This window comes from Capsella rubella, unplaced genomic scaffold, assembly GCF_000375325.1.
Source record: "Capsella rubella cultivar Monte Gargano unplaced genomic scaffold, Caprub1_0 scaffold_7, whole genome shotgun sequence".
In the NCBI taxonomy this organism is placed as follows: domain Eukaryota; kingdom Viridiplantae; phylum Streptophyta; class Magnoliopsida; order Brassicales; family Brassicaceae; genus Capsella; species Capsella rubella.
Window position 1 is genome coordinate 6,540,823 of NW_006238917.1, and position 27,776 is coordinate 6,568,598.

Genomic DNA, 27,776 nt, shown 5'->3' on the forward strand with positions numbered 1-27,776 from the left:
TGTCAGAAGTGGGATTTGAACCCACGCCCTCTCACGAGGACCAGAACTTGAGTCTGGCGCCTTAGACCACTCGGCCACCCTGACTTATTGCATATTCTTTCACTAAGTAGATATATAGCTAGAGTAAACAAGCTAGATGATTTTGTTTCCCTACCCGCGTTACTTTCTTGCAACAAAGTTCACCAAACACCCGGGAAGAGCCATGCTATAACCACCGAATACTGTTTAGAAAGATCTGGACCGTTCTATATTCCTCGCCAATGGATGAAGAGGTAGTAAGATACTGTAAAGTGTGAACGTATAACTGTATAAGCTTCTTCGAAGCTATCAGTTTATTACTTCCGATACAATGGTTCTACTTATGGATATAACAAAAGAAGAGAATATGAATAAACAAAAACAGTAAACAACACAAGATTGCAAAATTCAAATATCGTGAAATTCTTAGTTATATAGAGGCTTAAAGAGAGAAACATCACTACTTATATCCCTCGACGCTGATCAACAATGACATAAACAACAAAAACAAAGCAGTCAAGGAAATCCCATGTTCATTCACATAAAAGAGTCGCCTAAAAAACCGACCAAAACACATAAAACTTCGATATCATTTCACAACACCCCTTTGCTAGCCACGGGCAACCTTTGTGTAAACCTAATCTTTCTTCTTGTTCTTCAAGGGGCCGAGAGGGATCTTGCTCAACACCTTCTCATCCAACACTGCATACTGCTTCTTGAGTTCAATCACCGCTTTCTCACCTAATGGGTCAACTTTGTCTTCATACTTGTCATAGGCAAGAGGAACCGTGAAGAGCAGTACAAGAGCTGTTGCAGCAAAATAAGATTTAGTCATTCAGCTTGCAGTGAGATAATAGAAAGGAAAGCAATAAGTGGATGGAAGATTAAGCATTACCTATGTATGCCAATGTCAAGAAGTTAAAGCAGCCACCCAAGATTGAGAGAACCCATAACCCAGCAATAGCCTATCCAATCCAATGGTGCATTGTCAAAGATCAGGGTAAACAGAGAAAGTACCAAGTCCCAAATAGTTTTTAATAAGCACACTTGAACTTACAATGAGGAACTTCTTGAGATCCCTTCCAGATGCAATTTCACGGAGAGAAGAGAATCCACGGTTGATCTCAATTCTGAGCCCAGATGCAAGTTGAAGAATAGGCTCTTCAGGGATATGAACTTCAGGAATCTTTGGTGGGGACCTGAGAGAAAATCAATTGTTAGCAATGCACAAGTGAAAGATCTTAAACTAATTCGCATAAAACGCATCTCCGAAATATTAACAATTCATTAGATTGATCACTAACTTACTTGTTAATGAACATGGTGGCATTAGACCACAGAAACAGTACAGCAAGAACAACAATCATCACGTGGCAGAGTAGAGTGAGAAGATGGTACTCCATCAATTCAAACAAAACCCATGCGGCTGTAGCAGCACCAAGTACACCACCAGACATCTTCTTGTTCTTCCACATGAATATATCAGCCGCTGCAAATATGAAGACAAATCAATTTGTGCAAACATTACATATATCGTTCATTGAATCAAGCAAATTAGAAAAACATTGAACTTGATACACTAAAACACTACTATCAAGTTAAAGTTTCTAAATCAAGATAAAAGCCATAGCATCAAAAGCAATACAACCCCCCATTTCTATGATCAAAAGCATTCATTTTGTGACACTAAACCCTCAAAACAAATGCCAAAATAAAAGAACCACAAAACCAAATGAACACAATGGTCAATACAGATCAACGAGTATAATAAAAACCCTAAGCTAACACGATGCTCGCTGCAAACAAGCTATGCAGATTCAAAAACACGAATCGCACCATCTCAAGGAAACCTAATCCCAAAATGAGACATCAAAACAAAAGAATCAACCAAACAACACACATCAGAAACAGATCAAACCAAATCAACAAAACCATATTAAAAAAAAAAACTCGATGAGAAAAAAAAAAACAGATCGGAAAAAAACTTACGCTTCCCACCACCGAGAACCTTATGCACAGGCTTCTCCCTACCGAACAAGCGGTAAACTTTCGATTGCATAGACGAAGGAGAAGACGGCTTCTTCTTCTTCTTCTTCTTATCGTCGTCATCATCAGACGATGAAGATGAAGAAGAAGAATCACCGCCGTGGATCTTCTCAGATATCTTGTCCATCAACGATTCCCTCTCCACAACCTCAACAGCTGGCTCAGGAGCGATCACAGATTCATCGTGCTTGTGTTCTTCCGCCATCGCAAGATCTTAAGCTCTTTTTTTTTTTTTTTTTTCGAGTTTTCGATTTGAACAAAACAAAGAACACAGTATTTGAGCTGCTTCCCAAAGTTTTCACCTTTTGAGAGAAGAAAAGAAAAAGATCTCGAAGCCTAAAATAGAAGAAAGAATTCGAAACGCAAATCTCATCCGTCGAAACACTTAAAACTAATCTGAACCGCTAGTTGGTTCGGATCCGAAGCTATACGTTCGTTACTTAATTAGAGCCCAAGCCTTAGGGGAAAAGGAAAAAAGCCAAATAAGAAACACAAAAATACATTTAGCCAAAAAGGAGTGGTCGACATGTGACGCCGTCAGAGTTAACGTCTCCCGTCATGAGGGGACGTTACGTGGCGTCGTTTAGAGCTAAGTTAATTGAGGTATGATCAGGTGTCACGCGGCTGAAGCGAGATGCTGTACGATCGAACATATTTTTATTACAGGACACGTGGTGTAACATTCAGCCATTCGTACAGACGTCACGTTCTTTCGGTCTGCGTCAAAAAAGGGCACAATCAAACAAATTTTTTTAAATTATACTTACATATTATTAAAAAACAGTATATTTTTTGGTCAGCAATATTAACAACAGTATTTAACGCCAAGAATTAAAATGATAGTCGGCAAAATAAAAATAGTGATAATAGGACAAGAGAGTTGATAATAACAGTATTATGATATTATCACTTGTAAAAAAAAAAATGTGAAAAAGTTGTATAAAATGTGAAGTGACCAAGAGTGGAGCCCAATAAAGCATAAATGATGGACTTTGATCTACTCAAGCCCAATACCAGTTCTTTCATGGGCCCATTACAAAAAGATGATCGATCACAATAAGTCATGTTCCATTCCATAATTGCTTGCATACACAAACAAAAATATGCTCAAATCGATTTACTTCTTTTTTTTTTTTCCTCCAGAAACCAGAAAATTTATTTACCTTGCACATGGAAGACAAAAGTGGAGAAGTAGAAGCTCCATTGTCTTTATAAGCTGTGTCATCAAACACATCTTCTGTTTCTCTTTTGTAAACGAAAAACAAAACACAATATAAATGCTAAACCTGAGTAGATGATAAAGCGAGTGATAGGATTATAAGCATGATCAAAATAATACCTTGAGAAACAAAGATTTAGGTACTGCGACGTGAGAGAAATGTATTTTTTTTTCTGTTTCTTGTTTCTTTGGTCGAGAGAAGCAAAGATGAAGCTTATTTAAATTGGTGGAGACCATATGTTTTGTCTAGACCACTTTACCCTTTACTGTAATACATATACATGCTACACATTGAGGGTGAATTGGTTATTTACAAATAATAGGTGATGGAATATCCCGGTGGATCATAGTATCAAGTTCCAGTTATAATTGAGTTGAGTTAAGTTGAAGCCCATTACAACTAAGCCCATTTAAGATTTTGACACGACGCCGTTTACAGTGGAGAAATCTCACATTTCTGTAACACACAGCTCCTAAACCCATTGTTGCTCTCTCACTAGTAAAGTAAACAAAATGTTGCTCCGTCGTGTAACAACACTACCCAAAACCCTACAAAACCTCCGGTTATTCTCTCCGGCGGCGACAGCTGCTTTAGCTCTCGATCATTCCCTAGATACCCAATTAACATACCTCCCTGGATTCCCTCGACCCGATCCGAAGTACGCTGAGACGATCCTCGCCGTTCCAAGGTCTGTCTCGGGCAAGAGCATATCGGCGAAAGAGCGTAAAGCCGGTAGAGTTCCTTCGATCATATTCGAACAAGAGGATGGACAACACGGAGGAAACAAGAGGCTTGTATCAGTTCAGACGAATCAGATCAGGAAGCTTGTGACTCATTTGGGTTACTCTTTTTTCCTCTCTAGGCTCTTTGATGTTGAGGTTCGAGCTGAGATTGGTTCCGATGAGGTCATTGAGAAAGTCCGAGCTTTGCCCAGAGCGGTAAAGTTTCTTCTTTTTTTGCACTCTTGAAATTTTTGGTATTACACATCGCATTTTATCATTAGTTTCTGAATCTTCACTTGTTGATTTTTAAAAATGTGTGTTTGTTTTATTGGTTTATGCATCGAGTTCTTAGAAAGTCTGTGCTTTGAAATGTTTCAGATTCATTTGCATTCTGGAACTGATGCTCCACTGAATGTGACATTCATTAGAGCGCCTCCAGGTGCTTTACTGAAGGTTGATATCCCTCTTGTGTTCATAGGTGATGATGTTTCCCCTGGATTAAAAAAAGGTAATCAACCCTTTACTGAATTTCAAAATCTACTTATATGTTTTGATTTTCCTAGAGAGATGGATTCCTAATCTTGGATCCTTATAAGCATTTGAGCTCCTTGGACTGACTGGTGAGTTAGTTGAGGTGCTTACGTAGGAATCACTGTTCTTACTAAGAGTTTCTCGATAGCATTTCCTTTCTCGAAATATAGGACTTGGAGGCCAATCATGAAACAAATGAGAGATACGATGAAAGATGTGAATGAGAGATTTGCTAGACACTCATTTCTTGAGTTCTGAAGTAGTTAGGCCACACATTAAAGTATGTCAATACGTCTTGATTGGAGTCCATTGAGCTTCTAATCTGAAGAGAAGTGATAGTGCCCTGGTTTCAGTTACCTTTTCTTGGATAGTCTGAGCTAAGCTTTGGCGATGGAAAGTAATCATTACTTCAAAGGACAATACTTTAGATGTTTTATTAAGCTTTAACTCGAGCATAAAGAAATCTATGTGCTGGTTTTAGGGATCCGTTTCTGGTTTGCATACTATATCTTGGTATAAAATGACCCCAGCTTTTGGTAGTGGTTTGTATGTCAGTCTGGCTAACCTAAGTTTTTGTAAATCGCAGCATCTAGTTTCTCGTTAGATTTTAGTAGTGATCACTATTTCTTAAACATTTTGCAGGAGCATCTCTGAATACGATAAAAAGAACGGTAAAGTTCCTATGCCCAGCAGAGATTATCCCTCCATACATAGAAGTAGATCTTAGTCAATTGGATATCGGGCAAAAGCTAGTAATGGGAGACCTCAAGGTTCATCCGGCGTTAAAGCTTATAAAGCCCAAAGACGAACCCATTGTTAAGATTGCTGGAGGACGTGTTTCTGACCAGCAAAAGAAATAAACCAGTGAGACATATTAACTGCGATTATCCGGTGCAACCCAAATGGTATTCATACTTGTTTCTCTCAAACGTTGATGAAAAAATGAATGGAACGATCATTTTAGGACTCAAGTTCCTATCAAATGAAGTTTATTTTTGGTGTTATTAGTGTAGCCGGAGAGCTATAGTTTACGGCAGAATGTTCTTATCTTTTGATTCTACAATGCATTTCTTTCTTTTGACATTTGGACTACTTTATTTACAGACATCTATAAATAAACGTAGAAAGCAAAACAAAAAGTAATCTTTTTTAAGATATAGACATGTTTTTAGTCATTTCATGTGTTCTTTTGACACACTGTAGTGTAAGCATTGAGGAACTGTTCATCATCATCATCATGGAACAATCCATTATAAGATGAGCAGATTTCTTGAAAATCTTCATTATCTTCACTATACCTCTAATTTCAACACTGCTTTTCAATTCCACTCCTCTTCCTTTTAAATCCTCCATGAAACCTGGAACAGATGCTAGTAGCTTTGTTGTAACAATCTCAGCCGTCAGGCTCATCTTAACCGTCTGTTTCGCTGGAATGTTTGCTGGAATAGTTCCACTTCTTCGAATATTTTCCCCAGTTATCGCTGACTCACCATGTTTAAACGAAAGCATAACATCTCTCACTTTAAACGATGCTGGATTGGGGTTATGTAATGAGATTTGGACTGACACTGTAACGTTCCGGTTCGTGTTGACTTTACCGTTGACGAATTCCAACCCTTGGATGAAAGATATGGAATCAACCGTGAGTTTTGGGTTGTGGAGATGAAAAACCGTGAGGGAGAGGACGATGAAGGTGACTGCTATGAGCATAGTTATAGATGCGATGAAACCACAGCATAAGATGAGCTTTGTATGCGAGTGGACATATTTGGTTCGGTCGCGGTGGTACTGATCATCTTCGTTTGGTTGGTCACTCCGGGTAGTGAGAAAAAGTGGGGCTGAAGGCTTACCTTGATCTTCTTTAGACTCAGCCATGGCCAACTCAAATTTCTTGTATGTGTGTTATAAAACTAACTTTGGAGGTTTAAAAGTTACAATATAGTGAGCTAGATGTGTGTGTATATATTAGTAGTATAATTTTCTGTAACGCGTTTTCCTGGAAAATAAATACGGTTGACTATTGACTTTGGAAAAAGGAAATGTAAAGTGGGATAAGCTGATATTTCATTAGTGTCGTGAATCTTCTAATCTTCTTCTTTTTTTGGGGTTGAAAAGTAAACATTTTAAAATTGTGAATCTCTTAAATAAGAAGTTCTAATCTTTGATGTGATTGGTGTTTATTTAGCAAAGAACCATATGTATTTTAATTTTTGGCACGACACAAGCTTGTTTAAAACCCGAAGGTCATGTAACAAATCCGGTGCTTGGAGGTTAACGTAGACAAAAATTAATATCTCTAGACTCCAATGATCATATACTATTTTGAGTTGATTATAACTCGTGAAGCTTCTTCTTCGGTTTAATGATTCTGATTTGTGGATTAATTTATTTAGCAGAATGAAAAAAGAAAAAAAAAACATTAAAAAAATATGTAAAAAATAGTTTTGTAGGCTAGTAATTTGTCTACGATGCAAGGGGGAAAGGAAATATAAAAAGGTGAAACGTTTCTTAAGTTTCAAAATTCCAAAAAAAAAAAACAAGAGGACAAAAATAAATTCAAAATTCAAATGATTAATAATGTTTTTGAAAATTTTAAAGTCTAGAATATTTGATTTAATAATTGCACTAGTTTTTTTTTTTTTTCCTTTTGGACATATGTTAAACTGAATTTTCATCTCTGGATTAAACTTAATTTTCATCTCTGGAAAACTGGAATTTTTTTTTGTCTTTAATTTTCAGTTTGTAAGATACGACAAAATCAATAGAGATGTACTAGAAGTCTAGAACACAAACTAGAACTTTATTATTTGAATTTTCGGAAAGTAGAAATACATGGAAATATTGAAAAGAAAACATTACATGCATGGTTGGTGACGACAAGTACACCAATTCAATTTGATACAAGTACGATAGTGTTCATGATCTATCTCAGATCAATAAAAACACCCGTTTTATGTATTATTAAAGCATAACTAGAAATACTTAGGCAGCAAATAGCATAACTTGAGACAAGTACGAGAGTGTGTTCATGATCTATCTCAAGATCAATAAAACACCCCGTTTTATTTATTATTGTTGACGACCCTTTAAGGCTTTGCTTGCTTGAGACCATTGGCAGCTTTGCCTTTGAGTGGAGCTTTGGAGTGGCGATCACAGAAGCTCTTCAATCTGTCAAATGCAACCTCCAATTCCGGAACGGACATGTCTATAGAATGCCTCGCCCAGTTCTGCAGACCAAAAGCAATCCCTAAACCAATCCAACACACAACGTATATGTCAGAGTTGTCTTAAATGCTAGCTAAACGGTTAAACCTTGATCATAGATAGGTAATGAGACATTGGATTAAAACCTGGTAAAAGGACGAGGTTTTCTTCACTCGCAAGCTTTTCACAGAACTCTTCATCACTTTTGATGTTCGCAAACATTGACAAGTTCAGCTCCGTCTGCGAGAAGAAATAGAAGCATAAGATTGTTTCAAAAATGGTAAAAAAAACGTAGTAGTAATATATAATAGAATACGTACCCATAGGAAGGTGCAAGCTTCAGTTTTATGGTAGCAGGTTAGGGCTGGTATGCCTTTGAGCTTAGCAAATGCAACGTCCGATTTCTCTCTCAGAAAACTCTGCCTCCTTTCGAAGAAAGCCTTAGGAGTGTCTTTCAAGATGGTGGGAACAGCTGCCTACATGATGAAACTCACGAATTCATGCACCTTAATATGGAAAATATATATATATAACTTCCAGACTAGGGTAACCCATACCTGGATAACAGTTGCTGGTTTAGAGTCTATCGCCAGAAATTGCTTAAGAGCAGTTGTGATCTGTCCATATATAGCAAGATAATTAAGACACAGGACAAAACAACGACACGTGTGGAGAAAATAATTTGATTTTCAGTTTACACCATGCTAATACCATACGGTCAATGTTTTTATGGAACTAATACATATATTCATAGAGATTTAGTATGTCAACGGCATGTAATCTCATTCCTAGTTTGCACGTAAAAAAGTTGTTTTAAACTTATAGATATGTCAGTTAATATACCGAGGATAGAAAATAATGGTACTGATGTTTAAAGAGCGATGGGAATTAAAGAGTGGATTTGGACCTTGTGGGATTTCAAGACACCATCAAGATCGTGCAGGGCGATCCAGCCGGTTCGCCATCCGGGTACACTCCATCCCTTAGATAAAGAACCGAGACTAATCACAGGTACGGTCGACGAGAATTTCGCCATGGGAACATGAGGATTATTCCCAAACACAGTCCATCTGAAAACTTCGTCAGCAATCACCAGTATCTTGAGCTCCCGAGCCAGCTCAGCCAGCTAAAGAAAGATTCAATAGTTAGAACACTGTCAAAAGATTAGGTCATATATAAGGTGCATGCATATGCATGTTGTATAGCTAATAAAAGTACCTTCTTAAGATGAGCTTCAGAGTACGTGTTCCCATTAGGATTGTGCGGGTTAATAATGAGTATCGCAGACGTGTTCTTGTCCGCAGCTGCACGGACGCTGTCAAAGTCGATCTCATAGTCCTTTTCGCGGAGAAATTCATATTCACGAACCTCAACATTCCTGTAGATTGCGTGAACCATGTCCCATGGAAAGCCTGGCTTCGGGAGCAAGATGTTGGAGTTTGGTGAAGCCGTGATGTAGACTGCAAGCGCGATGGCTTGTTTGCATCCAACGGTCATAAACACGTCCTCTCCTGTCAATTTGTTCGGAAGATCTCGACTTAGACACTCTGCCACGGCACTGAGAATAACAAAAGCAAAACATTATTAGTCATAGGAATTATACCAAGATATATAATAGAGTTAAGGTGAGACTAAAAGAGATCATATCGTAAAACATGTTTTTGTCGGACAGTTTCTCTTAGGACTTTTTGAACAAAAAATGTCTAAAATGATCAACGGATATTTCGGTGTGTATATATAACCTTTTAGCCTCGGAAAGGCCAATACTTGGAGCATAGGCGTTTCCACTACCCATAAGGACAGCTTTCACAACGGCCTTCTCAGCGGTATGGCTAGTCTCGGGGGCTTCACTTAGAGGCGGCAAAATGGGTTTTTCAGGAGTTGGGTGGCACATAGCCATGATCCTAGAGGTGTAAGAGCCTAGCGTGGCAGCTGAAGCCTCTTTGGCTCCTTCGCTACCGTGAAACTGCCAGTTGATGATGCTCCCCATATTTCTCTTGTCTAGCGTTTGAATTTACTTCTTTTTTAGATTTTTGCTTTGGTGATTATTTCTCATCGCTACGAGTGGGTTTATATAGTGCAAGTTTCGACACTTTCAGACAAAACTCCTATAAACTTGATTTTCACGTGCTGGGTATCCAAAAAATCTAGAGAGACAAATTGTAAATAATTAATCTATATCTCGAGACTCGAGAGTCTCCCACGCGTGGGAAACTCCGATCAAGGTGATTACAAATATTCTTTTTCTCTAAACTTGGGAATTGAGATTAATTAAATTGGCCGGTATCATAGAATAGTAATTGACTTATCTCGAGTCTCTTTATTTTTTGGGTCAAATCCTTAATAATCTTTAGTCTCATAGAATAGTAATTGACTTATTTTGACTCTTTTTATTTATTTGCTCAAACCCTTACCTTTCTATGCGTTGGAACGTCGGTTTCTTTCGACCAAGGTGATTAGTATATGTAGAATAAATTTACTCGGGTTTCAAGTCGTTCCCGCTCCTAAAGTCCTAAGATAATAAAGAGTGATGAACATGAATTTGTAAAGTAGAGTATAATTCTTAGCGGTTTTCATGCATGTTTCACCAAGTTTAGCATAGTATCATATGAGACTTCGTATGTACTAACGAGAGATCTCTTGACTAAAGTTGATGAAAAAATATTAGGAGGGTTCCAAGATTATATCGGATATTTGGATACAACGAAAGAGCTAAGAAAGTGAAATAAATAGTGTGAGTTTTATAGTCTTGCCGAAAAATAGACAAAAGGTAGTCCAAATATTCTCATATTGATAACCAAATGTCTAATTAAGCCTCTACGTAATTAAGAAGACTTTGGATATCCAAAATACCGTATACAGTAGAGAGGCATAACCAAAAGTGAAGGAGTTAAACATTTTTTTTATAGAGTAAAAATGCAAAATTTAGTGAGTGTTTAAAATTAAGGAAATTTATATTTTTTAAGGGCTAAAAATGCAAAATTTAGGAGGTTTAACAATTTAATTTTAATAGGGTTTAGATACAAAATTTAATAAGGTCAAAATGAAAATTTAAGATTTAAGAAAGTCAAGATACAAAATTTAGGGAAATCATTTGTTATTTCTAATTAAGAATACTACTTTTGCAAAAATTAGTGAGGTCAGAACCTAAGAATAATAATGAAAACAGGTCTCTAGAACCATTAGCTTTGATTTCACAGCTTGCAAAGCTGACCTCCCTCCCTTATACACACCTCCTTATACATGCCTCCGCCCCTCACTGTATGCTGCACCCAAAGGTTCCAAACAAAATATATTGTATTAAAAAAAAAAGAATTAAGGATATGATCAAGGATCAATATAACAATATCTCATACATGATGTAGTCAATCCTATATTCTGTTTATTTAAAGTTTGATAATTTAATTAGAATACATCCTATAAAGTTTATATGTTTATATTTTCAGCTCTCTACTATAATAAGCATCATATTGAACTTATTATATTTTCTATGTCACCTAGTCTCCTCCTAGTACATTTTTTTTTTGTTTTGTTAAAGAGGCTCCTACCAACCACTTATCTTCGTTGCCAACGAATATCCACATATTATTCTTTTTTTTTTTTTTCTGTAAAACTCCACATATTATTCTAAGAATATGATATTTCACGTGGGATACTGAAAATGAGTTGGGAGGACCAAATGGAATAGTGCATCTCGAATCTCGTGCATGCATCTACGTACGTATTCTCGTGAGTTTGCCCTGATTAAAGGTGATTACAAATATCAAAGTAATCTTTTGTCAATCTAAAATAGTTTGGTTGTCTTAAACTAACTAAACGAGCGATTAAGGATAAGAAGAACCATTGATAGGAGATCATCAACACTCTAACAAATTTGAGAAGAGAAAGGAGGCAGCCAAAGGAAGAAAAAAAATTAGGGTATCCATTATTGCTCTGATACCATGTAAAGAATATTATTAGTTAGCAAAAAAAAAAAAAAAAGAATATTATTGAGATGTATTTCAATGTATTGTACAACTCATATTTATACAAAGAGAGGAGACTCCTAAGTTAAGCTAATAACATAATGTTCCTTAAAGAGAATAATCAAATATTGTGTCTTTAGTGAATATCATAATGATATCTCTAATACTCATGAGTGCCTAAAAGTGGTTGAAAATTCAGAAACTTAATGCGTCTCTGGATCAGTGTAAGAATTCTTCTTCTGTTAAAGCTTTGTTTGCTTCCTTGTTTTTCCCAAGAAATTACCAACTGGTTTGGTAATTACTATGTTAATCCAAACTCTTTTCATTTTATATAATATTGACAAGCTTAGCAAAAAAAAAAGGATAAAACTTGGTTCTTATAATTTACTAATTGAATTCCAGTTATCAACCATTTAGAGCAAGTGCAGCGGTTGGACGTCCCAGCAAAAGGCTTTTTTTTTTTCTTTTTTAGATTAACAAAAAAAAAAGAAATCACGGCCCGCGAATTGTGAAGGAAGAAGACGCAGGACCGTCCCGTTTTAACTGACGTCTTTCAATTTTTTTTTTTGATTTTTTTTTGGGCAAAAATTAATGAGAGAATCCCTTTAATGACGCTAATGCAGGTGCCCTTAATTAATAAATCGAGTAAAGCTCTTATTGGTAATCAAAAATAAAACTAAGGAATGTACATACGAGTAAAGCTCTTATTGGTAATCAAAAATAAAACTAAGGAATGCTCTATATGTACATATTAACAATATCAGAGATTATACGTCCCGGTTTAGTTGGTTTTGTTTTTGTCGTTTGATTTAACCATGTGTAGCTACAATACATATACGTTGTATGTACAGCTAGCATTTTACAGATAAGGAGAAATAGATATTTCGAAACTCATATATGACAAGTTTTTATCATCTTCGTCCTCGTAAAATAAAACATTGAAAACACATGACCTAATGAGCGGTTTGTATAGTCGGATTCTCCTTTCTTATCTCTTTGGTCGATAGCTCATGAGAATCCAAGAAGATGCAGAAGTTCGTACGTTAGATTCGTATTTTTTTGGTTTCTAGTTTCTAACTAAAAAAATACCCCCACAACTCCACCAACCTCTCTGTTCGTTCACATGAGTCGTACGTGTAAAATATAAACTTTAATCATTCCTTCTTTTTGAACCCTAAAAAAAAAAGAGATTCATTATTTCTTTACTTTTCTAATGGATCGAATCAGTGTAAATTAAGCGTGTATGATGGATTAAGTTGAGAAACTAAACGCGTATATATGGATTCATCAGGTTAGTATTTAGCTGAACCAAACTAATTAAAATCATTATTCACTTTGGCTGTAATTTCATTAATTCTGGTTCAAATTTGTTTCATTGGCTCCGAATAAGGTTCCAAATACCAAATTCTAAACTTAAATCAAACATTCAGACCAATACATAATGAAATGAGAATAAATAGAATTATATTTGTTTAATAGATGAGTAGAATAATTAGAAAATACATCCAAAGAATCTCTCAAAAATACATGATTGATACGGATCAGTTATTAATAACACCATTTTATTTATCACATACTCTTCATATCAGATCAAATTAAACCATCCCATAATTTACATCTTAGCCTTAGCGCTAGTTAGATATATTCGGGAAATCAGAAGTCTTTAATTAGTTGACGCCATTGACGTCTTTGAGTGAATCATGAATTCATCATCAACTATATATAATGGAATGACGTTTACAGAAGCTCTTCAATCTTTCAAATGCATCCTCCAGTCTCGGAGTCTCCATGTCGATGGAGTACCTCAAAGGCTCAAACCAGTTCATTTGACCAAATGCAATCCCTAAACCTATCCAACACAATGATCAGGTGATTACACATTTGGAAAACAATACAACTTTTGTCTTATAGTAATTAAATGAGCGAGTAAGGAACCCTACGTGTACTTGGTTCTTGAACTATTTATTGGTAATAATTGCCCATGTTTAAATTTTACGTACTATTGTTTATTGAAACCCCCATGCTTTTATTGGGGTTTTTTTTTTAATTATTCGTATTTTCTAACTATGAAAATAATTACCCCACCAGCTAGCCGATGTTGACGATGAGTCTTATATAAAAAAAAAATTATAACTTGGTCATTATTTATTGAATCAATGTCACTATGTCACTTAAGCGTGTTACAAGGATTAATTATATATTGTATTTTATCGGTTTTAAATTTTAAAATTTTCATTCTCTTTCTTAGTTTATAATTTTTATTCAAAATGTGTTTTAAAAGTTTTTAATCTAATATTAAATTTTTAAAAGTTTTATCTTGCTTCGGAATAAAACAGACGTTTTAGGATAGAAATACACATTTAGAAATACATATTTATAGGAGTGTCAGATGTTTGTGCTCAAATTGAAGGGCTTCCTTTGATTTTTCTCATATTTTTTTTTAAAAAATGGATACAAATGTTAGCTTTCATTTGAAAGATAATTCAAAGAAATCTAACGATGCATTTAAGATTTATACCTGATTTCGTGAAAAATATATTTTGGTAAACAATTAAAACAGGGGGGAATTTGAAGAAACAGTTGCAGAAATTGGAAACAGAGAGGGTCAGACCAACCAGTCCACTAGTCCACTTGGAAACCGATTGGTCTACCTTCCTACGGACGAGACAAAAAATTCCAGAAGGTATCGGATCGATCGTTCCAACACCTAGCATGCATGTTTTAGCCTATATATATATTATTTGACAAGTGATCAGAAACAGTGATGATAGGTAAAGTGAATTGAATTATTAACTAGTAAAACAATGATGTTTTCTTCCTTAGCAAGATTCCTATACAAATCGTGATCGATCTCCTTAGGAGGATCTTGAATGGATCTTAAAGAATGGATTTTGTAGCCGGAGAGCTCTAGTTACACATTTGGACTATTTTATTTACAGACATCTACAAATAAGCGTAGAAAGGGAAACAAAAATTAATCTTTTTAAGATATAGACATGTTTTTAGTCATATCATATGTTCTTTTGACACATATTGTAATGTAAGCATTGAGGAATTGTTCATCATCATGGATCAATCTATCATAAGATGAGCAGATTTCTTAGAAATCTTCATTATCTTCACTATACCTCTAATTTCAACACTACTTTTCAATTCCACTCCTCTTCCATTTAAATCATCCATGAAACCTGGAACAGATGCTAATAGCTTTGTTGTAACAATCTCAGCCGTCAGACTCATCTTAACCGTCTGTTTCGCTGGAATAGTTTCACTTCTTTGAATACTTTCCCCAGTTACCACGGATTCACCGTGTCTAAAAAAAAGCCTAACATATCTCACTTTAAACGATGCTGGATTTGGGTTATGTAATGAGATTTGGACTGAGACTGTAACGTTCCGGTTCGTGTTGACTTTACCGCGGACGAATTCCAACCCTTGGATGAAAGATATGGAATCAACCGTGAGTTTTGGGTTGTGGAGATGAAAAACCGTGAGGGAGAGGACGATGAAAGTAACTGCTATGAGCATAGTTAGAGATGCGATGAAACCACAACATAAGATGAGTTGTTTAGGTGATTACAAGTTTGGAAATAATACTTTTTTTTTTGTCAAACCAAAATAGAAATACATCGGAAATATTGAAAAGAAAACATTACACGCATGGTTGGTGATAAGTGCACCAATTTTATTTGATACAAGTACGAGAGTGTGTTCATGATCTATCTCATCAGATCAATAAAAACACCCCGTTCAAATATTATTATAGCATAACTTAAAAAGACTTAAGCAGCAAATAGAGACAAGTATACGAGAGTGTGTTCATTATCTATCTCAGATCTATAAAACACACCCTTTTTTTATTATTGTCGACGACCCTTTACTCGACATCATCATCAGATTCGAGTGGATCCTCCAATTCCGGAGCCTTGGAGTTGCGATGACAGAAGCGCTTCAATCTTTTAAATGCATCCTTCAATTCCGAAGTCTCCATGTCTATAGAATGCCTCGCCCAGTTCTGCAGACCAAAAGCAATCCCTAAACCAATCCAACACACAACATATCTGTCAGAATTGTCTCAAATGCTAACGGTTAAACCTTGATCATAGGTAATGAGTTATTGGATTAAAACCTGGTAAAAGGACGAGGTTTTCTTCACTCGCAAGCCTTTCACAGAATTCTTCATCATCGTCGATGTCCGAAAACATTGACAAGTTCAGCTCCGTCTGCGAGAAGAAAAGAAACATGTATATAAGAATGTTTAAAGAATGGTAAAAAAAGACGTAGTAGTAATATATAAATAGAATACGTACCCATAAGAAGGTGCAAGCTTCAGTTTTTTTGTAGCAGGTTAGGGCTGGTATGCGTTTGAGCTTATTAAATGCAATGTCCGATTTCTCTCTCAGAAAAGTCTTCCTCCTTTCGAAGAATTCCTTAGGAGTGTCTTTCAAGATGGTGGGAACAGCTGCCTACATGATGACACTCACGAATTCATGCACCTTAATATGCAAAAAAAAAAAAAAAAAAAAAGCCTGGTTACAATATAACTTCCAGACTAGGGTAACCCTTACCTGGATAACAGTTGGTGGTTTAGAATCTATCGCCAGAAATTGCTTAAGAGCAGTTGTGATCTGTCCATATATAGCAAGATAATTAGGACAGTACAAAACAAGGACATTTTATACTAGATGAATATGATTCACGATGTGGACGAGAAGAAATTTTGAATTTCAAGTACACCATGCAAACTTATTTACATTGGTCAATATTTATATAGAACTAATACATATATTCATAGAGATTTAGTATGTCAACGGCATGTAGTCTCATTTCTAGTTTGCACGTAAAAAGTTGTTTTTACCTTATAAATGTCGATTAATATACCGAGGATAGAAATTAATGGAAATGATGTTTAAAGAGCGATCGGAATTTTTACCTTGGTAGATTTCAAGACACCATCAAGATCGTGCAGGGCGATCCAGCCGGTTCGCCATCCGGGTACACTCCATCCCTTAGATAAAGAACCGAGACTAATCACAGGTACGATCGACGAGAATTTTCCCATGGGAACATGGGGATTATCCCCAAACACAGTCCATCTGAAAACTTCGTCAGAAATAACCATTATCTGTAGCTCCCGAGCCAGCACAGCCAGCTAAAGAAAGATTCAATAGTTACACACTGTCAAAAGATTAGGCCATATAAGGTGCATGCATATGCATGTTGTATAGCTAATAAAAGTACCTCCATAAGATGAGCTTCAGAGTACGTGTTTCCATTAGGATTGTGTGGGTTGATAATGAGTATCGCACTCGTGTTCTCGTCCACAAGGTCACGGACGCTGTCAAAGTCGATCTCATAGTCATTGTCCCGGAGGAATTCATATTGACGAACCTCAACATTCTTGTAGATTGCTTGGACCATGTCCCATGGAAAGCCTGGCTTCGGAAGCAAGATGTTGGAGTTTGGTGTAGCCGTGATAAAGACTGAAAGCGCGATGGCTTGTTTGCATCCAACGGTCATAAACACGTCATCTGCTGTCAGTTTGGTCGGAAGATCTCGACTTAGATACTCTGCCACGGCACTGAAAATAACGGAAGCAAAATATATATAATTCGTCAGAGAAAGTATACCAAGATATATAATAGAGTTAAGGTGAAACTAGAAGTGATCATATTGTAAAACATATTTTCTGTGGGACAGTTTCTCTTAGGACTTTTTGAACAAAAAATGTCTAAAATGATCAACCCATAATTCGATGTGTATATTACCTTTTAGCCGCGGGAAGGCCAATACTTGGAGCATAGGCGTTTCCAGTACCCATAAGGACAGCTTTCACGACGGCCTTCTCAGCGGTATGGCTAGTCTCGGGGGCTTCACCTAGAGGCGGCAAAATGGGTTTTTCAGGAGTTGGGTTGCACTTAGCCATGATCCTAGAGGTGTAAGAGCCTAGCGTGGCAGCTGAAGCATCTTTGGCATCTTCGCTACCACTAAACTGCCAGTTGATGCTCGCCATATTTCTCTTGTCTAGCGTTTGAATTTTCTTCTTGTTTAGGTTTTTGGTTTGGTGATTATTTCTCATCGCTACGAGTGGGTTTATATAGTACAAAATTGTAAATAATCAATCTATCTTGAGTCTCCTACGTGCGAGCAACTCCGATCAAGGTGATTACAAATATTCTTTTTCTAAGACTTAGGATTCAATTGGTACCATATAATAGTAATTGACTTAGCTTGAGTCTTTTTTTTTTGGGGTCAAATCCTTATAATCTTGAGTCTCATAGAATAGTAATTGACTTAGCTTGAGTCTTTTTTTTTTATTTTGTTCAAACCTGTATCTTGAGTCTATGTGCGTTGGAACGGCGGTTTCTTTCGATCAAGGTGATTAGTATGTAGAATAAATTTACTCGGGTTTCAAGTCCTTCCTGCTCCTATAATAAAGAGTGATGAACATGAATTTGTAAAGTAGAGTATAATTCTTAGCGGTTTTCATGCATGTTTCACCAAGTTTAGCATAGTATCATATGAGACTTCGTATATACTAGTGAGAGTCTGAGAGATCTCTTGACTCTTGCTCTAAGTGATATATTGGGCGCATCAACGATATTAAGATGGATATTGCTCTAACTAAGTTGATGAAAAATATTATGAGTGTTCCAAGATTATATCGGATATTTGGATAAAACAAGAGAGCTAATAAGAAAGTGAAATAATTGTGTGAGTTTTATAGTCTTGCCGAAAAATAGACAAAAGGTAGTCCAAATATTCTCATATTAATAACCAAGTATCTTTATGCCTCTATGTAATTAAGAAGACTTTGGATATCCAAAGTACCGTATCCAGTGGCGGAACCAGAACTAAAAGATAGAGGATTAAAACAATTTTTGTTTTAATGTAGTAAAAATACAAAATTTAGTGACAGTTTAAAACGAAATTTGTTTTTTTTATGAGGTAAAAATACAAAATTTAGGAGGCTTAAGAATTTATATTTTAATAGGCTCAAAATGAAAATTTAAAATTTAAGAAGGTCAAAATACAAAATTTAGAAGAATCATTTTGTTATTTCTAATTAAAAATACATGTTTCTGCAAAATTTAGTTAGTCAGCTGGCCTCCCTCCCTTGTAAATGCGACATGCCTCTCCCCCGACTGTATGCTGCACCCAAAGGTCCCAAACAAAATACATACCAAATAAAATAAATTGTTAAAAGGATATGATCAAGGATCAATATGACAATATCGCGCGCATACATGATTTAGTCCATCCTATATCTGTTTATATAAAGTGAGTTAATGTAATTAGAATATCCTATAAATTTTATACGTACATATCTTCAGCTCTCTACTATCAATAATATTCATCACATTCAACTTGTTACATTTTCTATGTACCTAATCTCCTAGTAGATTTTTTTTTTTGTTTTGTTAAAGAGACAACTACCAACTAATTATCTGGGTTGCCAACGAATATCCACATATTATTCTTTCTTTTTTTTTGGTGCACCCTTCACATATTATTCTAAGACCATGTACATTCATTAAAATAATATTTTGTCAATCCAAAATAATTTGTTTGTCTTAAATTTCTAACTATATGAGCGAATAAGAATAAGACTCAGAAGAACCTAAAACCATCATATAAGAAGACATTTTTTAACTTGAGATTATCTTAAGAGCTCATCAATAATAATGGTTTAAGTACGTGTAGTTGGTTATTATAATTAATAAATCGAGTAAACTCTTGTTGGTAATAAAAAAATGGAGAATGAATAGATAAGGAGAAATAGATATTTTGAAACTCATATATAACAACTTTGTATCATCTTCGTCCTCGTAAATAAACATTAAAAATACATGACCTAATGAGCTGTTTGGTATAGTCAGATGCTCCTTTCTTATCTCTTTGGTCGATAGCTCATGAAAATCCAAGAAGATGCAGAAGGTTCGTACGTTAGATTTCGTATGTTTTTGACTTTTTCGTTTGTAGTATCTAACTAAAAAAAAAACCCCACATCTCCACCAACCTCTCTGTTCACATGAGTCGTGTAAAATACGATTTTTAATCATTACTTCTTTTTGATCCCTAAAAAAAACATTATTTCCTTACTTTTTCTAATGGATCGAATCAGTGTAACTTAAGCGTGTATATATGGATTCATCAGGTTAATTTTTAGCTGAAACAAACTAAAATCATAATTCACTTTGGCTGTAATATCATTCTGGTTAAAATCATTCGACGATGTAAAGTATCTCAAAATCTCAATACACGTAGATAAATATATGCCTATGCCGATTATTGTGATGGTCATTCGACGATCCAAATAAAAAATCCGGGTAGTTAAAATCTCTCCGATGTATATAAAAATAATAATAACTCTCTCGGACGAGGTAGGTATGAATCTGAGATGTGAAAAAAAGGAGAACCTGAGATGTGTCGGAAACGTTACATCCCACAGATAGAATTCCGAATCCAAACAACATACATACTTAAACCATCAATATTAGTCTCCTAGTACATAGTAAATTGCCAACCACTTTTCTTGAACAAGATATATGTTTCACGTGGGATGATAAAATATAAAATGATCTGAGAGGACATAAAGGAAATAATGCATCTCGTGCTTCTACATGCATGTTAGAACATGAGTTTTCCTCTGATTTATAAGGTGATTAAAAGTTTGGAAAAAATACTTTTTTTTTGTCAACCCAAAATAGTGTGTGTTTGTCTTAAAATAATTAAACGAGCGAGTATGGATAAGACTGAGTAGAACCTAGCTACATGTACTTGGTTCTTGAACTATTTATGTAAATGCCAGCAAAATCAAACGCTAATCGAGTAAATTTTTGTTGCTATATCAAATTTTTAAAAAGGCTTGTTGTTCATATGTATATTATAAACACATTTTGTAGAGTCGAATTCTCTTTTCTTATCTGTTTTGTCGAGAACTCATCGTGAGAACCCAAAAAGAGGCAAAGACTCTTGCATCAGTGATCCTGATCAGTATTCTTGTTTTTGTCTTCAAACGATGAAGACATGCATGGTAGGAGGAAAATTAAACCGGCCATGTTTTTATTCGTATTTTCTAACTATTACAAATAACCCCACCAGCCGATCGATGTTGATATGATTCGTGTAAAAAACGATTTCTAACTTTTATTTATTGAATCAATGTCACTATGTCACTAAGCCTGTATGGATTGGATCAGATTAACTGAATAGAACATTGTGGTGTATATATATAAATCACTCATTTTGGTGTGATTTATAGTTCAGTTTGTATAATGGTCTCCTAATTAATAACAATTTTTAAAGAAAAAAAAGCCGAACCAATCTATTCAACTGAGAATAAATAGACATGTTTATTTCATAGAGTAGAACATTAGAAAATACATGGAAATAGTTTCTAAAAGATGAGGAAATATAAATCCATGATTGACGATTGATAAAACACTTATAAATTAATTCTTCATTATTTATTTCATATCAGAAAAACCACACATTTATTATTTCAAACTCAGATAGATATATTCGGAAATGGAAAGCCCTTAGTTGACGCCATTGACGTCTTTGAGTGAAGGTTCAGTTATAATGGAGTGGCGATCACAGAAGCTCTTCAATCTTTCAAATGCATCCTCCAATCTCGGAGTCTCCATATCAATAGAATGCCTCAACCAGTTCTTCTGACCAAATGCAATCCCTAAACCAATCCAACACATAATATTTAATTATGTACTTTTTTAGTCAATATTTATTAATTATTTGACAAGTGTTCATCAAAAACAAATCTTATATATATTTGTCCTATAAACAGTGATCATAAGTAAAAGTGGGATTATTACCTGGTAAAACAATGACGTTTTCTTCCTTAGCAAGCTTCCTACAAAAGTCGTGATCGTCTTCGATGTCTACAAAATCCAATGGGTCCAGCTTGGTCTGCGGTATGGTCAGTATCCATAATGAGATCAAAAGTTTTGTTACAAACTTATAAATATCGAGAAAAAACAAAAAATAGTAAACAAACAAAAAATGTGATCAATAATAGATTAATAAAATACCCATAAGAAAGTGCATGCTTCAGTTTTCATATAGCAGGTGAGGGTTGGTATGAGCTTGAGCTTAGAGTATCCAAAATCCACTTTATCTTTCAGAAAACTCTGCCTCTTATCGAAGTACTCTTGAGGAGTTTTCTCTAAGATGGTGGGAATAGCCGCCTATACATCATAATATCATGACAGTGATGAACTGACCATAAAATACTATAACAAACATTACTAAAACTTATGGAGAGCAAACCAATTTAATGATACGAACCTGTATAACAGTTGCTGGTTTAGAACTAATCTCTAGATATTCTTTAGCAGCTTTTAAAACCTGTCCATATAAAAACAAGATAAGCCAAGAAAATAAATTGAAAGGCAAACATTTTTTTTTTACTGCTAATCAAATGTAGTATATTATATTGGAAAACTATGCATACTGTTGTTTTCCGGACGGACCTTGGTGGTTTTGAAGACACCATTTAGATCGTGCAGTGCAAGCCAGCCGGTTCGCCATCCTGGGACAATCCATCCCTTCGATATGGACCCGACTGTAACCACAGGTACTATTGAGGAGAATTTCCCCATTGGAACAAAGGGATTGCTCCCAAACACGGTCCATCTATATACTTCATCCGAAACCACCATGATCCCGAGTTCACGAGCCAATGTAGCGAGCTGGGGTTAATTACAAAAGTAAAGATTAGCATCTTGCTTGCTAAAATATATTTCTTTAATTAGATTCAAGAATGAACCTGATTATAACATTATTTTAAAAGTTGTAGTCTTACAATTTGGAGAAAAAACGTAACCATGAAAACGTAAAGGTAAACACAAGCTAAAAGATTTAAATGCATGCGTGCCTAGATCATTTAGCCAATCATGTGAATATTCCAAGAGAAAAATTACTTTAATACCTGCTTAAGATGAGCCTCAGTGTAGTAGTTCCCATTGGGGTTGTGGGGGTTGATTATAAATATAGCAAACGTGTTCTCGTCTGCCATCGCTCTGACACTGTCGAAATCGATCTCAAAGTCTTTTTCGGGGATGAATTCATACCTTCTGACCTCAAGTTTTTTGTATATAGAGTGGACCATGTCCCATGGAAAGCCAGGCCTCGGAAGCAAGATGTTAGCTTCCGGTTTAACCAGGATATTGACCGCAAGCTCGATCGCTTGTTTGCATCCAACAGTCATAAATACATCATCTCCCGTTAGCTTGTTGTCAAGATCTCGGTTTAAATAATCCGCCACAGCACTGATATATATATATATATATATATATATATATATATATATATATATATATAAACCTAGAGTTAATATGCAAAACAGTTGCTACTATTTTTATCAAGAGTACAAAGAAATCTAAAATTATTAACATCATTTGTGTGTTGATAGATTATACCGTTTGGCAACTGGGAGGCCAATACTAGGAGCATAGGCGTTTCCCTTGCCGCATAGGACAGCTTGAACAACCGCCTTTTCGGCAGTAAGGCTGGTCTCTGCCTCCTCGCTTAGTGGAGGCAAAATAGGCTTTCCTTGAGGGTCGCACAGGCCAAAGATTTCAGAGGAGTATGTGCCTAAGGACGCTAAGGCCGCGTTTCCAGCTGCATCGCTGCCACTGAACTGCCAGTCAACGCATCCGTTGCTAGCCATATATATATTTATTACGTTGGAAATAGCTAACTTCTTTTTTTTCTCTAGCTAGATATAAAGTATTTGTTTTTGGCTGATTACTCTCATTGCTACTAGTCAGATTATATAGTAAAAGTTTCTGCATATTTTTATTAATTTGATATTTTCACGTGGTGAGTATAAAATTAGTATCGTTAAATCGTGATAAGAAAAGAATAGGAAATAATAATAATATATCTCTAGACCATACATGTTAGAGGAACGTGGGTTTCCTCTTATCAAGGTGATCACAAAATAATATACGATTCTCAACGTACGATAGTTCATTTACTCTATAAAGATATTTAACCAACGAAATCGAAATTAGAGTTTATTTAATACTTGGATGATTGGATCTTCAATTATAACAAGGTGATTTATAGTAGTCCGATTCCTACAAAAATCTTACTACGACAAAGTTAAACATCGAAAGTAAAATTTTAAAACCAATTCATGGTGTGATAGCTAGTAGTTGAGCATTCCTTATGATTGATGATTTCATTGGTTGTACTACTAAAAGATAAATTGATGAACTAAGATAAATATGAAACAAATATTTCATTGGATGTACTATGATAAATTGATTACCACAATCGGAATCTAATAAACTGATAGACTTTACAAGGTTACTAGACTAATTATGATTTTTTTATATATGAAGGTTTACATGATTGAAACGTTGAGTATCAATCGAAAAATCAAACCCTAATAACACAGCAAATTCAAAGACCTAGATCACGTTGCGTGCAACAGAAGATATTTAGTGTAAACTCTCGGATCATCATAAAATTCTTGATCCAGTAGGAAACCCATTATATCGAGCGAACTGGGGAAGCGGAAGAGAAAATTTTTCATCCAGATTAGTGTCAGCCTCGATCGTTCTAAATATGGAACTGAGGCGTGCCTTATCAGCTTTCTCAATCTCGTCAAGTATGCTGTGGTGGTGAACAAGCTTATCTGGACCTTCTAGAAGACGAATGCGTGTAGAAGAAGAAAGAACAGACTGGTTGATGAAGATCAACAAGAGAAGCATGATGCTGATGAAGCTGATCCTACAAGTGTTCACCATTGTCGAAGAGGTTCTCTTGGCTGCTCTGATTCTGAGGAATTCACCCTTCAATTTTATAATCTCTGTTTCGATACAAACTCACTCAATTCTTTTGGTTATTTGGTTTCTCAAATTTAAGTTTCAATAACTTAAGAAATAGTGACCACAATGAAATTATGACCAGTAAAGATGAAACACAAAAAGGAAAAAATGGATTCCTAAGACAATATATCCCACCACAATGTAAAAGCAGAACGCCATATTTAGCAAAAGGGCAAGCAAAAACCTTAGGATCCTCATTACAGGAAGAAAGGGACAGGTTTTAAGATTTGTCTCTAGATTAAGGCAAAACCAACAAAAGCATTTAAAAGAAAAAACCATATCATTATCAGATCAAATCTCCCATTTCTTGAGCTCCATGCCGTCCGGAGGAGTGCTCTCGATTTTCTTAGTCCCAACCTCTTGCCAGTTTGTTGACAGCACTGTCCCATTCGATTCCACCTGTTCATTAACCAAAACCAGAGAAGCGTAAATGAGTCAATCAAACGGACAAACACTATGACAGACTCCATGGAAAAAAAAAGACCAGAAATATAGATAATACTCACAAATGATTTGCTCATTGCTCGCCTCATATCCTCATCTGCATTCGAGTATATCTCACGGAAGAATTTATTCAAAGCTGCGTCTCCTTCCAGCTTCTCATCCTTTTCCTGCACATCAACCACAATATTAAATAAAAACAAATGAACAAACAATCCATTTGGTATACTGCTCGGACAAGGCTTAGAGACAGACCTGTTTCTTCACTTCAGCTTCCAGCTTGTCCCAGTCCTTAGCTTTCTTAGAAGATGGATAAGCTGGTCTCTGTGAAACCTCTGCACCATCATACATACAACATAAGATTGACATGACAAGATACTGTTATTAAGCTCATCCAATGAAACTAAAGCAGGAAAAGGTCAAAAACCTGATGAGACATTAGGCTTAGGCAAAACCGCTGGCCCTTTGCCATGTTCGAGGGAGGCCCATGTGACTATATCGGCTTTTGCAAGACGGATCTCAATTTTTGTTGACAATACTTCATATTTGCACTTCTCTGGTATTATCTGAATATACACCGTATAAAATAGTCATGTAATGTGTTCAACTCAGAGTGCTGAAAAGAAAACCAATTCATTCAGCAAATAAATTACCTTTCCAAACAATCTCGGTTGAAGATAATAAGCCTCCTCTCCAGGGACATCAATCACAACACTCAGCTGCAAATCACCAAAACAATACCCATGAATTACACACAATAACACAGAAGCTTCATTAAGTTGGGTTCTTAAGATCAGTGTACTCACAATTTGTTCACCAAAGTCGACGTTAACATTCTGCTTGGGTATCCCTTTTGCAAAAACAGTTACCACAACTTCTTCTGGCTTTTGGTAGTACTCGTGCCTGTTGAAAAAACTCAAGAATATGAGATATTATATACTTCTTTAACACTTAATTCTGAAAATAGCATTGCTCTGTACAGTAAAAAATACCTGTACTTTGCTTTGGCTGGTGCTGCAGGCGCAGGGGTAACATCAAGTTCCAATACTGATGGTGCTGGCGAACTAGAAGGCATAGTTGATGGCACCGGTTGAACCAAATCTCTCTCTTCTTCTGAAAAAAAAGAATATTAACAAGTTCCATAAATCTTAACCATAGGTGAATACAATAACATATCATAATTTTTTTGCCATAGCAAACAATACAATTACTCTTAAGAATATACCTGCGATTCGCAGATCACATTCATCTATCAACTTCTTAAATTTGGATTCACTCGGTGCGATGGAAGCACCTTTTTCAAGAGCTGTTTTCGCAGTCCGATACTCTTCAAGCTTCATACAAGCAGTTCTACAAATACACAAACCAAAATATGAACAATGGAATGAATAACTTGACAGACATATACCACAACTGTAGACCGTACTAATATGACAAACAAAGGATCTAGATACAATGTAACTCTCGCTAAAACTTAAATACATGATTACAAAGATACATAGGAGGAAAGAGCAATACCGTACCCTTTTCTTAGGTAAGCTTTGGTCAGTGAGGGATCCAACTCAATTGCTTTGTTTGCATCTGCTACGGCCTCTGCTCATTGAGAAACAAAACAGACACAAATCCAAATCAAACCACTTAATTTATATAACACTAAGTCAACTAACAAGTAACAATGGGAATGAAAATGCAGAGGATACTTTATTCAATACTTGAACTTCATACTAACCACTCAAGTAAAAATCGAACCTTTCAATACTGTTACTCTGTTAAACCAAATTCTCCACATTCATAGTCAAAGGATCAAAAGACTAACACAGCTAAAACCAACCCAACCAATGTTTAAACCCATAACTTGTAAAGGGCAAGCACTGCTGATGACAAAAAAAAACCTCAATTTCGTTCTCATGAAAGCAATTCTGATACATTGTTCCTCAACAGACAGCAAAAGAGTGACATATTTTCATTAAATTGATACTAAAGCTCTAAACTTTGAGAACCATAGGACACTACCAAGCTACAGGACACAAAACTAACCCCTAAAACACACAGAATCGAACAAAGTCAACATCTTTCAAGTATAATGAAAACAAGACATCAAAGACATGAAAACCCAGAAACCCAAAAGGCGTCGACGACAGTAAAAAAACGAAGATACAGAAGACAAACAAGTTTTACCAGTGAAGCTGTCGAGTTTGATATAGGCCTGAGCACGATCAGCGAAGAACTCAGCGCAATTGGGATCCAATTCAATGGCTTTGGAATACAAGTCAACAGCAATATCGAATTCGTCGTCTACGAAAGCCTCTTTAGCCTTATCAGCAAGCTCCTTAGCCATCGATTAGGCGTAAAAAGAACAGAGAAGAACGAGAACGAGAGTATGATTAAATCAAACAACGAGAATTGTCAAGTAGATGCAAAGTTTTACAATGAAGGAAGCAAGGAATATAAAAGAGATGGATGCTATGCTACTAATCCTTCTTCTAGATTGTTCCTTCCTTTTATCCGAGTTGAGTTGAGTTGAGGGAGTTGAAGAGTTCGAACCCAATTATTAATTTTTTTCCTTTTTTCTATAAGTTTTCTCCTTCATTTTAGAAGTAAAATACTAATTTTCCTTTTCCTGTAAAATTTATTTGTGTAATAAGTATGAAATAATTTTTTATTTTATTCGTATAGTATCTTTTCATACTATATGATTGGTATTTGGTACTAATTGAAAATCTTATGATTACCCAAAAAATGTGAAGTGAGCATTTGCCTTAAACTAAG

General features: G+C 35.6%; 8 protein-coding genes and 1 non-coding gene across 9 annotated transcripts; 1 reads left to right on the forward strand and 8 right to left on the reverse strand.

The window, feature by feature from the left end:
- Positions 1–84, reverse strand: TRNAL-CAA. Its single transcript has one exon. It is a non-coding gene; the product is annotated as a tRNA-Leu (tRNA).
- Positions 85–390: 306 nt separating this feature from the next.
- On the reverse strand, positions 391–2,372 carry LOC17879801 (reticulon-like protein B1). The gene is made up of 5 exons (XM_023778819.1): positions 2,008–2,372; positions 1,327–1,507; positions 1,076–1,217; positions 914–983; positions 391–825 (listed from the first exon to the last, which is right to left on the reverse strand). Exons 1-5 carry the CDS (start codon positions 2,267–2,269, stop codon positions 656–658), a joined length of 825 nt encoding a protein of 274 aa, XP_023634587.1. The 5' UTR covers positions 2,270–2,372; the 3' UTR covers positions 391–655.
- A 1,407-nt stretch (positions 2,373–3,779) lies between these two features.
- LOC17880845 (50S ribosomal protein L25) lies at positions 3,780–5,620 on the forward strand. Its single transcript, XM_006284311.2, has 3 exons — positions 3,780–4,222; positions 4,385–4,514; positions 5,180–5,620. Exons 1-3 carry the CDS (start codon positions 3,797–3,799, stop codon positions 5,395–5,397), a joined length of 774 nt encoding a protein of 257 aa, XP_006284373.1. The 5' UTR covers positions 3,780–3,796; the 3' UTR covers positions 5,398–5,620.
- LOC17879227 lies at positions 5,490–6,433 on the reverse strand (the record flags this gene model as incomplete). The annotated part of the gene is made up of 1 exon (XM_006284918.2): positions 5,490–6,433. A coding segment is annotated over one exon (747 nt), but the record flags the coding sequence as incomplete, so codon positions are not given.
- An 896-nt stretch (positions 6,434–7,329) lies between these two features.
- Positions 7,330–9,771, reverse strand: LOC17877921 (cystine lyase CORI3). Its single transcript, XM_006283723.2, has 7 exons — positions 9,484–9,771; positions 8,960–9,299; positions 8,649–8,867; positions 8,299–8,358; positions 8,062–8,217; positions 7,888–7,981; positions 7,330–7,784 (listed from the first exon to the last, which is right to left on the reverse strand). The coding sequence occupies exons 1-7, from the start codon at positions 9,729–9,731 to the stop codon at positions 7,624–7,626; spliced, it is 1,278 nt and encodes a 425-aa protein (XP_006283785.1). The 5' UTR covers positions 9,732–9,771; the 3' UTR covers positions 7,330–7,623.
- Positions 9,772–13,418: 3,647 nt separating this feature from the next.
- LOC17880212 (probable aminotransferase TAT4) lies at positions 13,419–17,719 on the reverse strand. The gene is made up of 7 exons (XM_023778039.1): positions 17,475–17,719; positions 16,948–17,287; positions 16,640–16,858; positions 16,275–16,334; positions 16,017–16,172; positions 15,836–15,929; positions 13,419–13,549 (listed from the first exon to the last, which is right to left on the reverse strand). Exons 1-7 carry the CDS (start codon positions 17,717–17,719, stop codon positions 13,419–13,421), a joined length of 1,245 nt encoding a protein of 414 aa, XP_023633807.1.
- On the reverse strand, positions 14,779–15,697 carry LOC17877967. The gene is made up of 2 exons (XM_006284629.2): positions 15,588–15,697; positions 14,779–15,274 (listed from the first exon to the last, which is right to left on the reverse strand). Exons 1-2 carry the CDS (start codon positions 15,695–15,697, stop codon positions 14,779–14,781), a joined length of 606 nt encoding a protein of 201 aa, XP_006284691.2.
- Positions 17,720–21,135: 3,416 nt separating the features above from the next.
- Positions 21,136–23,398, reverse strand: LOC17880995 (probable aminotransferase TAT4). The gene is made up of 7 exons (XM_006285640.2): positions 23,148–23,398; positions 22,658–22,997; positions 22,200–22,418; positions 22,015–22,074; positions 21,759–21,914; positions 21,543–21,636; positions 21,136–21,400 (listed from the first exon to the last, which is right to left on the reverse strand). The coding sequence occupies exons 1-7, from the start codon at positions 23,396–23,398 to the stop codon at positions 21,249–21,251; spliced, it is 1,272 nt and encodes a 423-aa protein (XP_006285702.1). The 3' UTR covers positions 21,136–21,248.
- A 1,256-nt stretch (positions 23,399–24,654) lies between these two features.
- Positions 24,655–27,506, reverse strand: LOC17880572 (protein SGT1 homolog A). The gene is made up of 10 exons (XM_006283944.2): positions 27,186–27,506; positions 26,531–26,600; positions 26,233–26,357; positions 26,000–26,120; positions 25,814–25,910; positions 25,661–25,726; positions 25,435–25,573; positions 25,263–25,342; positions 25,073–25,177; positions 24,655–24,965 (listed from the first exon to the last, which is right to left on the reverse strand). Exons 1-10 carry the CDS (start codon positions 27,343–27,345, stop codon positions 24,858–24,860), a joined length of 1,071 nt encoding a protein of 356 aa, XP_006284006.1. The 5' UTR covers positions 27,346–27,506; the 3' UTR covers positions 24,655–24,857.
- Positions 27,507–27,776: the final 270 nt, after the last annotated feature.

What these genes read in the sequence shown, in the direction of transcription:
- LOC17880995 (XM_006285640.2), bottom strand. Translation starts at nt 23,398, where the DNA reads ATGGCTAGCAACGGATGCGTTGACTGGCAGTTCAGTGGCAGCGATGCA. An exon ending in AACCAGCAACTGTTATACAG is followed by an intron (nt 21,915 to 22,014) that starts GTTCGTATCATT and finishes TATGATGTATAG; the next exon opens with GCGGCTATTCCCACCATCTT. An exon ending in AAACGTCATTGTTTTACCAG is followed by an intron (nt 21,401 to 21,542) that starts GTAATAATCCCA and finishes GGATTGGTTTAG; the next exon opens with GGATTGCATTTGGTCAGAAG.
- LOC17880572 (XM_006283944.2), bottom strand. Translation starts at nt 27,345, where the DNA reads ATGGCTAAGGAGCTTGCTGATAAGGCTAAAGAGGCTTTCGTAGACGAC. An exon ending in TCGACTTTGGTGAACAAATT is followed by an intron (nt 25,727 to 25,813) that starts GTGAGTACACTG and finishes GGTGATTTGCAG; the next exon opens with CTGAGTGTTGTGATTGATGT. An exon ending in AAGCTGAAGTGAAGAAACAG is followed by an intron (nt 25,178 to 25,262) that starts GTCTGTCTCTAA and finishes GTTGATGTGCAG; the next exon opens with GAAAAGGATGAGAAGCTGGA.
- LOC17877921 (XM_006283723.2), bottom strand. Translation starts at nt 9,731, where the DNA reads ATGGGGAGCATCATCAACTGGCAGTTTCACGGTAGCGAAGGAGCCAAA. An exon ending in GTGTCTTGAAATCCCACAAG is followed by an intron (nt 8,359 to 8,648) that starts GTCCAAATCCAC and finishes ATATATGGACAG; the next exon opens with ATCACAACTGCTCTTAAGCA. An exon ending in AAACCTCGTCCTTTTACCAG is followed by an intron (nt 7,785 to 7,887) that starts GTTTTAATCCAA and finishes GGATTGGTTTAG; the next exon opens with GGATTGCTTTTGGTCTGCAG.
- LOC17879801 (XM_023778819.1), bottom strand. Translation starts at nt 2,269, where the DNA reads ATGGCGGAAGAACACAAGCACGATGAATCTGTGATCGCTCCTGAGCCA. An exon ending in ATCTCAAGAAGTTCCTCATT is followed by an intron (nt 984 to 1,075) that starts GTAAGTTCAAGT and finishes TGGATTGGATAG; the next exon opens with GCTATTGCTGGGTTATGGGT. An exon ending in CTTGACATTGGCATACATAG is followed by an intron (nt 826 to 913) that starts GTAATGCTTAAT and finishes TTGCTGCAACAG; the next exon opens with CTCTTGTACTGCTCTTCACG.
- LOC17877967 (XM_006284629.2), bottom strand. Translation starts at nt 15,697, where the DNA reads ATGGAGACTTCGGAATTGAAGGATGCATTTAAAAGATTGAAGCGCTTC. An exon ending in GAATCTGATGATGATGTCGA is followed by an intron (nt 15,275 to 15,587) that starts GTAAAGGGTCGT and finishes GTAATCACCTAA; the next exon opens with ACAACTCATCTTATGTTGTG.
- LOC17880212 (XM_023778039.1), bottom strand. Translation starts at nt 17,719, where the DNA reads ATGGCGAGCATCAACTGGCAGTTTAGTGGTAGCGAAGATGCCAAAGAT. An exon ending in CTGAAGCTCATCTTATGGAG is followed by an intron (nt 16,859 to 16,947) that starts GTACTTTTATTA and finishes ATCTTTCTTTAG; the next exon opens with CTGGCTGTGCTGGCTCGGGA. An exon ending in GTGTCTTGAAATCTACCAAG is followed by an intron (nt 16,335 to 16,639) that starts GTAAAAATTCCG and finishes ATATATGGACAG; the next exon opens with ATCACAACTGCTCTTAAGCA.
- LOC17880845 (XM_006284311.2), top strand. Translation starts at nt 3,797, where the DNA reads ATGTTGCTCCGTCGTGTAACAACACTACCCAAAACCCTACAAAACCTC. An exon ending in TCCGAGCTTTGCCCAGAGCG is followed by an intron (nt 4,223 to 4,384) that starts GTAAAGTTTCTT and finishes GAAATGTTTCAG; the next exon opens with ATTCATTTGCATTCTGGAAC. An exon ending in TTCCCCTGGATTAAAAAAAG is followed by an intron (nt 4,515 to 5,179) that starts GTAATCAACCCT and finishes AACATTTTGCAG; the next exon opens with GAGCATCTCTGAATACGATA.